The sequence below is a fragment of the Apium graveolens genome, chromosome 10 (assembly GCF_009905375.1).
Source record: "Apium graveolens cultivar Ventura chromosome 10, ASM990537v1, whole genome shotgun sequence".
Classification (NCBI taxonomy): domain Eukaryota; kingdom Viridiplantae; phylum Streptophyta; class Magnoliopsida; order Apiales; family Apiaceae; genus Apium; species Apium graveolens.
In genome coordinates, this window is record NC_133656.1 from 207414450 (window position 1) to 207425589 (window position 11140).

The 11140-nt window shown below is 32.3% G+C and overlaps 1 protein-coding gene across 4 annotated transcripts; it reads right to left on the reverse strand.

Annotated features, from left to right (window-relative positions):
- Positions 1-208: 208 nt before the first annotated feature.
- On the reverse strand, positions 209-10382 carry LOC141693197 (heat shock factor protein HSF8-like). 4 transcript variants are annotated; one of them, XR_012563032.1, is made up of 5 exons: positions 10082-10382; positions 9930-9964; positions 1967-2226; positions 1447-1684; positions 209-1359 (listed from the first exon to the last, which is right to left on the reverse strand). XR_012563032.1 is itself a non-coding variant. In XM_074498217.1 (5 exons), exons 3-5 carry the CDS (start codon positions 2129-2131, stop codon positions 772-774), a joined length of 666 nt encoding a protein of 221 aa, XP_074354318.1. In that variant the 5' UTR covers positions 2132-2226; positions 9930-9964; positions 10082-10348; the 3' UTR covers positions 214-771. The 4 variants fall into 4 exon arrangements, 3 of the variants coding, with proteins under 3 accessions (XP_074354318.1, XP_074354317.1, XP_074354316.1); XM_074498217.1 differs by lacking the exon at positions 1447-1684 and having other exon boundaries at positions 214-848; positions 936-1359; positions 10082-10348; XM_074498215.1 differs by lacking the exon at positions 1447-1684 and having other exon boundaries at positions 217-1359; positions 10082-10344.
- Positions 10383-11140: the final 758 nt, after the last annotated feature.

Here is an 11140-nt window from a genome sequence, read left to right on the forward strand (position 1 = left end):
TATATATAGCAGAGTATAGTACAACATTTCATGTTATGAATATGATTTTTTTGTGTAAATATACGAGTTGCCCATATTTTTCATGGACGTATATCATATTATAAATTTATTACAATATCGCATACTGTAAAAATCGTTTATCCTGAACTATCCTCGGTTAACATGTATACAACACGAATGGTATATATATAATGCATGCAAGTATATAATGCTAAAGTGTACATACTAAAAATTTCTTAGTGAGCAAGTATATGGAATAAACTGTGGACCAATCCTGACAATCTGACATACATAAAACAAGTCAATGGAAGTCTCTTTTTTTTAATTTCCCATCTAATTGTACAACGGGGCTCTTATCTTTTTTCTAATCACTCTTTTTGGCCTCTTTCAAATTGCACAGTCTTCTTTAATATCCCATCTATCAGATAGCAGATAATCAATTCAACTACGTCTATCAGATAACAAATTTTATATGAAGCTGGTCAATATTCAAAGGCACTTCACTGCCATTCTAAATGTTTCATTATCTCCCCAACATTATTATATTAATTTCATTTCACTCATTCTTTTTTGCTTGCACCCATGCACAATTTAGGTTCTAAGTGAAGACATTCTCCAAAAAATTTTTTGAAGAAAATTATATTTATACGTTTATGGTATTGGAGGAAAGAGGCCTTGATCCCCATTTTCTGATAGTTCCTTAACAAACATCTGTTGCAGTGCAGCTGCTGTGGTAGAGTCCATCTCGTCAGCATCTGCAGCCGATGGACTTTATAGGGGAAACTGTCCCCCTGAAAGATCACTTGATTTTAGTATTTCGTCGATAGAAAAGATGTCCCACACGAAATCTGTATCAGGAGATAAAAGCTGTCCATCAGGAGTGACTGGATGATCATCTGGGACAACATCCGGTTTAAGTTTCCGTTTTTTGTTACCTGCACTATTGAGCATGCTGCTCTCAGTTTGTTCCTGTACAAACTGTGCTGACAAGTCAGAGATGTTCACATCCTTTGATAGGATTGACGCCATTTCCTGTTGCTTCTGCTCCATTACATCAAGGCGTTGCCCCATTGCTTCCAACTGTGTAGCAGTTGTCTGCTGCTGCTTCCCCGATTTGACAAGCTCCTGCATGATCACATTGTTGTCCCTCTTGAGCTTCTCAACCTCTTTCTCGAGGACCAATTTCCCAATTGCATCGTACTTTTCCACTCTTGAGCTCTGTCCATGTGTCTGCTGCAGCTGTTGTTTTTGCACATGAGCAGGGTCCCGACGGTCAATGCTACTAAGCAAATGCCTTTTGCCTCTTACAAAACCCTCATTCTCAAACTCCCACCAGTAAAGATCAACCCTCTTAAACCCCTGGTTGGTCACATCACCCCAAAACAAATTAGATACGAAAAAGGTGGAAATGGATCAACTTTTATTAGTAATATCAACAGAATTTACCTAAACTCTATATAAAACTCGCAATTTTATTGTGTCCTGTCATGTCTTCTTAAGTGAAAGCCATTATGTAGTACAGTGATGTAACCATGAAAGAAACTGTACAACTTTCCCCAGATTCTCAATATAAGGCTCACGTACGTTAGTCCAATCCGTTACACATTCAATTAGGCTAATATTTGGTTTGATAATCAAGTTCACATGCATTCCTGCCTTCAGTGTCTATGTCTCTCACTAAGATCTTACATAACACAAAGTCAAAAAAATTATAGTTTTTCCACACAAGTATCAGCCTCCAGTGACAATTGTAAGCAATAAAACAATCAAAATGGTAGCCTACATCGCTATGCAGTCAAAACAGAACCAAACAATTCTAAATATTAAAAGTTCCAATTTTTTCGATTAATTTGTTTATCGATGCTCACTTTAGAAATAAACAGCAAAGAAAATAACCCTCCCCCCAACACACACTTATATGCGGTATTAGTGAAAGAACATAGAGATGAATAGTAAAATGACATACATAATAATATAATTGGCGAAGGAAGCTTGAAAAATTATTGTGCCTGAAATACTTGGGCAAAAGAATTCTTGCAAACTCCTTTTCATCCTTCACAATGAAGCCACTATTCATCGGACGCCATGATATAAGGCTATGGTTGGCAGGATCATCCACCATGTTATACATTTTCAAAAGAAATGCCTGTGCTATCACGTATGGCAGCGGAGGTGGAACCACAACCGAATCGCTGCTGTCTGCGGAGGCCCTTTGGCTGTCAGTGGCTGCCATATAGAAAATGAAGAATGGATAGCGGGAAAATTAACAAATGGATAGCTGAAGGTCCAGAAAGACTAGGATTTGATTAAGGTTTCACGTTGAATAAATAGAAAATGAAGAATGGATATTAAAACTCTCGTCTTTGGAGTGATAATTTATATTGTATATACAGTTAAACCTCGATAAATGAATACCCTTGGGACCGAAATATTTTATTCATTAATCGAGATTATTCAATTATCGAGGTAAAAAATACATTATCTATATTATGTTGGGACCGGAAAAAGTATTGGCATAATAATTTGTTTATCGAGTATCTACTATACGAAGGGACTACGAAGAGGCCGGTTATCATGGGTACAGAGGCAAAAGCATGTAATTTATATATTTACAAATAAATAGCCGACCCCACTAAAATTATAAAGGATCTTAATAATAATTATATGATATATATTTAGATATTTAAACAAGATTTTTGGTTGTAAGTTCTATAAAAAAAATCGTAAAAAAAATCGGATCTACTCTTTATTTGATGAAAATCACTAGATTCACAACCAAAAAAAGATATTCCATAAATTCAAAAAGAGGTCGAGTGCAAAACCTTGATGTGAAACATTTATAAAAATATAGTCGCAACTATCTTGCTTGTATTTTCCAAAAATGACTCTCATTCTATGTCTTCTAACTTGGATATAAATATGGAAGAACATACAAGTAAAGTTATATGTAAATGATTTTTCATAAAAAATAAAATTTGTTATAAATATAAGATGTTCAAGTCAAAATAGAAATTTGTTAATAATCTAAGATGTTCAAGTCACTTATCCAATCGTAATTAAGTCACATAATAATTTAGGCATATTTGATCAAAATCCATATCTAAGAACCAAAATCTTATCTAGGACACGTGGTATTTTAGACATTAGTGTATTACCTAGGATTCAAATCTAAGTCCTATTAAAATCTTAGAATTCTGATAGTATTATGTTGTAAATACCGAAAATACTCACGGATTAATTCTCAACTTCAGGTAATGATTTACCTTTGAACCTCACTAAAAATTTGCCACAAAGAACTAAAATAGATATTAACATTCATTGTTATACTATTAATTTTATATACAAATCATGCAAACTATATTCATGTAAGCTAGACTAACAAAGTAATATAAATTACCAACCTCAAAATTTGATGATGAAGCTTGTACCGTCTTTCAGCTTAAAGGTTCAAGGTGATAAAAATGTGAAAGATTGTATTAAAATGTGAATGAGTGTGTTACAAAAGCGAATGTGTGGAATGGAAATACACATGTGAAGCTTTTGAAAAATATGTTTATAAAAGTGATACTTTATAAGGTTCGGATTTGAGACTTTAACCAATTGCGTAATGTGCTAGAATGTTTTGATGGTTGGGGGACTAATTAAGAACACAGTCTATCACTTTATAAAAAGGTGAATATTACAAAACTAATAGAGTTGCAACAACAACAACAAGAATAATAATACTAGCTAGTACTACTACTAGTACTAGGGATAGTAGCGGCGACAACGACGAAGAAAATTTCACGTCAAATTCTTTTTGTCTCAACATTCTTTCTAGGGAGGTAGACCTTTGCTTGCCACTTAAATAGACGATGACGAAGTTTGTCTCATCATTCTTTTTGACGAAGGTAGATCTTTGGCCTAGGGTTGTCAAGTCGGCGACTAGTCGACAAGTCGACACAGGCCCGACCCACGACTTGTTCATTTAGTCGTCCATGGGTTTTACCCGGATCCGACCCGGAACGGGGCCCAATACCCAATTAGTTACACTACCCGAACTTAAAAATTAGGGGTTTTTTAATATGACTTGCGTGACTTTTTGATGTCATCACCTAAAGTCTATCTCATATCATATATTATCACTGCCTCCATCTCCAATCTCATCCCACGACGGCGGCTAATTCGATCTGCTCTCCCGTGGCTAATCTTTGGTATGTTCTTCTTCTCCAATCTTCTTCGTCTATTCTTCTTCTCTCGGTCTTTCCTTTTCCAGACATTGAATATACACACAATCATTGTGTATATATACATACTTTTTTCTCTTTTATTTCAAAACTTTTTTATTTATTTTAAAAACAAATTCTATCTTTTCTTTACTCTTACTCTCGTTATACGAGAAAATATTTTTTTTTAACTTTTCTTGTTTTTGTTATTATTATTTATAATTTGATTATTCTTTTCCATAAAAAATGATTTTTTACAAATTTATATTTATTTTTTTATTTTAAAACTTTACTTTAAATTCATTGTTTTTTTACTTTTTGTTCTATAATAAAAAAACTCTCTTGTTATCCATTTTTCCAGTTCCAGCTTCAAAAAAAAATTAAAATTTTAAACATGAACAAAACTCATGAATCAAATTTTCAAAGCTGCTAAATCAAAAATTTACACCGTTATGTTATTAATTGTTTTTAAAATTTTACAGAGAGTTTAGTAGTTTACATTGTCTCCTCTCGATGATGATGAGGAAGTTGAAGATGATTATGGTTACCACCGGAGGAGAATACTCGAGAGGGAGATGATGATCATGATGATGAGATGGATGATTATTGATGCATAATTGTGTTTGTTTAGTCTATTTCACTGTTTGATGCATTATTGTGTTTTTAGTTGTTTTCACTATATGACTTTGGGTACTTGAACTTATTATCTATTAGTTTTATTTAAATTATGGAATTGATATGTGTTAATTTACATAATATATTATAATTGCTCTAAATATATGTATGTCGACCATTTATCGACTTTTTACGACTAGTCGGACGACTTATCGACTAGTGAATTTGAAGGTACACGAGCGCCTAGGCTCGAATTGTCGACTTAACAAGCATGCTTTGGCCGCCACTTTTTTTAATCTCTCTATAAATAACATATAGAAAAATTCCCCACCTATGTTCCTCATCACAAACACACTCACTTTGACGATATAACGTTTGCCTTTTATACGAGGGGTCGTCAAGGTTTTCCCTTTTAAACCAATATTACAACCAATGAGATTTGTAAGTTTCACATCTAAGTAAGACCGGATGTGACTGCCATTTAAAGAGTATGAGGTATGCTAACGTAGGCTCAAGCTAAGATTAATTTTTTATTGTTATTTTTATTTGTTATCACTATAACTATCACTAAGTATCACCTTCATATCCATCTCTTACCGAGACAAAATGTAACTTGCTACTGATGCGAAGCGAAAGATTAAAATACTGATTTGTATTTATTGCATATTATTAGTTTAAAAAAGATTTTCATTGTAATTTAATATAGTATGATATATATAAGTATTAGTAGGAATATTCTATATTATGGTAGAAAATAGGAAAAGGATCTGTTTCCTTCATTAGGAAGATTTTACTTGTTGGTCAAGTTTTAGAAGTTTATATAAACAATTATAATCTGATTTATTCAATAGTATTGATCCATTATTGAATTGAGAATTGTTTCTCTCTTGTTATGGGTTGTGATCTCAACAAACCTCTCTCCTGCGGACCTGCGGTTGAGAAATCCTATGGGTAGTGATTTTTCTTCGATTGGATCACCTTAGGCGTGGGTTTACTGCGGTTAATCCACATGTATCTATCCTTTAATTGTTTTTAATACCTTGTCCTGCATCAAGTGGTGTCAGAGCCACCGTTCCCCAAACACCCGCCTTTTCACTGCTTGTATACCCATTTCCATAACCCTTCGCCTAAACCTTTTATTGAACACCTTCCCTACAATTTAACCAAAAAAAAACTGTTCACAATGACTATTCATCAGTCAGGCACTATTCACTGGTATTGTTCATCTAACAAACTGTTCATCAGCAAAAAAAAATCCATGGCCAAAATTATAAAGCTTCTTCATGTTATGATAGCAGACTCCAAAAGCATCAACAACGAACTCAAGAGTATACTTGTTATGTTTGATGACTTGGTACTTAAATGGGTCGGAGAGAAAATGTGAAGATAACCAATTTGATGTCATGAAGAAAGTATTTCAATTGTTTGAAGAAAAGCTTGTCCTTGAACCTCCAAAAGTTCACTGTATAAATATTAAAAAAGAGGTAGATAAGGTTACAAAGATTGAAGAAATTGTGATGAGGGAGACCGACATCATTATGGTGGAGCACATTGATTTTCTTCGAGAAGACAAAATATTAGGAGCTCTTACTATATCAAAATATCATATCCTTTCTAGTTTGCTTCCAAAGGTTTTGCTTATCGAGTTGAAATTTGATGTCTTCAAGTCCCACGACACATCATCTCTTTGTTCGTTCATTATCAAGTTTTATAAAACACTTGGACAAGTTTTTTTCAAAGGCGAGGAGAATGACGCGGAGCGAAAGATTAGAATATTGATTTGTATTTATTTCATATTATTAGATAGAAATAGATTTTATTGCAATTTAATATATAGTATGATATATATATATATATAAGTATTAGTACGAATATTCTATATTATGGTAGAAAATAAGAAAAGGATTTATTTCCTTTATTAGGAAGATTTTACTTGTTGGTCAAGTTTTAGGAGTTTATATAAACAATTGTAATGTGTTTTATTCAATAGCATTGATTGATTATTGAATTGAGAATTGTTTCTCTCTTGTTATGGGTTGCAATCCTAACAAACCTCTCTTTTGCAGTTGAGAGATCCTAGGGGTGGTGATTCTTCTTCGGTTGCATCACCTTAGGCGGGATTTTCTGTGGTTAATTCACATCTATCTATCATTTAATTGTTTTTAATACCTTGTCCCGCAAGAGCTATCCTTTACTACGCTAACAGGCAAATATCTACCTCCGTAGAAAGAATTATGAGACAAATTTCATGCCGAATTCTTTTTTTCATAATAATTTTTTACCACAGTAGTCTCCATGCACAATGCTCCATTATGTACTATGAACTCAAACGGTGTTGTCTTTGGTATCACGTAAACTTCCTGGCCGGAATGCATCTTTTAAATTTAGTTCTAATTTCTGAATAAGTGAATGATGACATTCCTGGCTGATTTTGACAATAGTTAAATGGGGTGAATATCATTCAACCGGTGCGCAAATTATGAAATTCTATTAAAAACATATAGATATACAAAGAAAGTTGATAATATATCCTATTTTACGCTTTCATTCAGCTTTCATGGAGTCCTACTTGTTTTGGGATCCATGTCCAAACTTCAATAATAGACCTATAGTTTGAGATTTTTATAATCAATTCCCATGCTCGTTAGGCGAATATGCATTTTTTTATGGTTAGAATAATATAATATCCTGCTTCCAAGCACCTTTTTTTAGCACTAATTTTATATTTTTAAAATAATATAAGTTCATGCTACTCCGAAGATCCGGAACGTAATATCGAGTTCAATTCCTTCCCACCTACCTTGAACACGAATGTCACTATTATTTGCCAAAAAATGTGCGTCCTTGATCCCCTCTGCGATGGGGTATTCACATAGAAACGGGAGGCCTTGGCCACCCCAGCCTTCCCACACATGCATATCATGATTCATGCATAAACTACACTAAAGTCGTGTTGCTCTGAAGTCCAATATACTTTCATCTGGCTCGCACCAGAAGTTTTTAATTGGCCCATAATAAGATTGATTAAAATATGTAAAAACTAAGTAAACCTATACCACACGGAGAAAAAAGGAGACTATTAACAAGGATCCACAATTAACAAACCCGTGCAAATTAAAAAACAAAAAGAAATTTAATTGAATGGGAAAAAGTAATTTGTATATTGCAACAAAACGAATACGAAGCACAAGTTTGATCATATTTTTATTTATTTTCAAACCAAAATTCAGTAATCATGCATATACAACTACACGTTAATTTTGCACGTTAATTTTGCACGTCAATTTTGCACGTCAATTTTGCTCGTCCTGCTAGTGTTGATATAGTTACAAATAAATTTGGTGACTTGATAGAAAGGTAATCTTTATCTTTAAAAGACTATTAAAAAAATTATATGTTAATAATTTATTCTTGGCCCTCTTTTAACTTTTGATCCTACGTCCACCCCTATTTTTTTACCCTTAGGCCATGTTTGTTTCGTGGGATTATTATCCCGGGATAATAATCCGGGGATAATTAATCCCATCAAAATTAGTCACATGAATAAAATAATTGTATCATATGTTTGTTTGGAAATATTAAGTGTAGGATTGGATTATAATTCTTTAAAATTTATCCTATGTTTGTTTTAAGGGTAGTCTTTGATTTGGAATATAGTCCTTTAAATTTTCCATTCCTATGTTTGTTTCACATAGGATAACAATGAGGGGATTATAATCCTTTAAAAAATGACTTGTAGGAGTGGATAAAACAATGCCTCCACCCACCAAGTATTGGAGGGGATTATAGTACTATCCTTTGCTCCAACAAAACAAACATGAGATAGAATAATTTAAAGGATTATAATCCTTGGATAACAATTCACTAACCTTTTACAAAACCAACATGGGATTGGAAAATCAAAAGATTACAATCATATCCCCTACTTAATACCATAAAACAAACATGGCCCTAACTCTTTCACCTAAACACGGGGAAGTTTTCCCTTTCAAAAATATAAGATCTTGTTAAGTCCTCAAGGTTACCTAATATAAATTTTTGCAAAATTATAACCTACATGATTCCTGCACGATTACATGAACCAATAAAAAGGACGAAATCTAAGCAAGAAATCGGTGCTAAGCGCAACTCCAAGAGTGTCCAAGGTGTTTGGCGTAAATCTTGACCTAAATTTGGATTGAGACAATTTTCAATGCCAACAATTTGGTCTAAATTTTGGTACAAATTCATATATCACTATTATATTCTTTCAACTATTTATATACTATTATTTTAATATTTTGATACATGTTCACATACCTATTAATTCCATTGGACCCAAAATGAATAAGATATCATATTAATACAAAACTTAATAAAAAATAAAATTAGAAAAACATTACATTTAAATTACATTTAAACAAGAAAAATTTATATTACATTCAAATAACTAAAAGAAAAATAACAAATATTAAAACTACTTAGAATTATTATATTGTTCCCACAAATGCTCAAATAATGTATCTCCAACAGTAATACGAGCTTCTTTATTTCAATATATAAAACATAACATGTTAATATTTTATTCTTAAAAAGATTTAGGCCGGTGAATATAGACTGGCACTATTAACTGACCTAAATTAGGATTGGGCAATTGACCACTATTGGTCTTAGTTACCCAAACTCTTCATTTTGCTTCGAGTACCCGTGTTGAAAACTCGACGCTCGGATATGAGTATGGACACTTGGACACTTATTTTAGGCCAAAAACATGTAAATTTTTCAAAATAGTCCGACACCTGAAACCGTGTCGGACACCCATACCCGAATCCGGGTAACATAGCTATTGGTAGATTTAGACCGAAATCGGTCCAATCCAATATGTCACTCTTGAAGATGGCCTAAGGCCTAGCATAACAAGTCACGACTAATATACTGAATTCACCTCAACCAAAATTCGGATGCTTCAGGGTAACTACTTTACATGTATCTGAGCAGTAAAGCATCGATTTTGATACTATGAAACATAACAAATTCATCATAACATATAAATCAACAATAAAGTCAATCATAACAATATAATTTAAAGATAAACTGTCTAGCTTGACAAGTGATACTAAATTTTGGTACCTGAACCTCATCCAGCACTTACGCATATACATAGCCTGCAAATATAGATACAAAATTAATTCCAATACCACAACAACACATATAAGAATATCAACGATATTGAAACCCAAAACACATAGTTAAGTATTGTGTGTGTGTACATATATGCGCACCTATTGAGATAATTATTTAAGATTAACGCATACAAGCTCGCCATGGTTCAGTATGTATCCGCCGGGAAGAATGAATCTTGTGTTGTGTGTATATATGCTTCGCCTTTCTTTTTTCCGGGAGTTAGTGTTGTATCCAAAATTATAAATTGGATTCGGAAGGTTGCTTTTTTGGAATATTTTGATAAACTATTATATTTATATTTTTTATATTATTTTAGAATTTAGAATTTTATTTTCTAGTTAAGCTGCTCTGGTCGAGCACGTGTTCCTCCCACCACAAGAATTCATGAGTTCGACTTCTTTCATGTGCCGGTGATTAGCTGTCAAAAAAATTATAAATTAGCTTATATATTAATTTTACATATTTTGAGACGATGTTTTTGTAGAAAATATTTTCTTAATTTTTTGGTATTTGCTTAAATTTTAAAATTTACCTTTTCTTTGTTTCTTTGATTTTTTTTAAATGTGTTTTTTGTTTTCAATTTTCATAATGACCATATCATTATGACCACAATAATTTCATTAGACTTTTTTTGACAAGAACAATATCATTAGCCTAATTGTATTGTATATATAAAATATATTATTTTAATAAATATAAAATAATTGTTATAATACTGAAATTGCAAAGACAAAGACAAATATATTATTTCCTAATTGTATTGATGCTCCTGGAAAAATCACAATTATTCTACACACTTATATATTTTTCTTTCAGGGTTGCGTGAGGATATCACAAGTTTTGTTGATCAACTAACTAGCTATTTTGCAAAGACAAATATAATGAATTGATGTACATTATCATTAAACCATACAGTGTGGCTTAAATAGTTAAGAAGTTGTCAAAAATTATATACTCCATAAAACAAAAACAAAATGGGAACGAGTTTCTGTCTTTCGTAAAAAAACAGAGATTATGTACTCGTTTGGAAAATCTTAAAATAAGTTACTTATGACTTAAAATTATAAGTGGCTTAAAAGTTATAAGTATATAATATTTATAAGTTAGTTAAGTGTTTGGTTAATTTTACTTATAAGCCAGATTTTTTTTTTAACTTA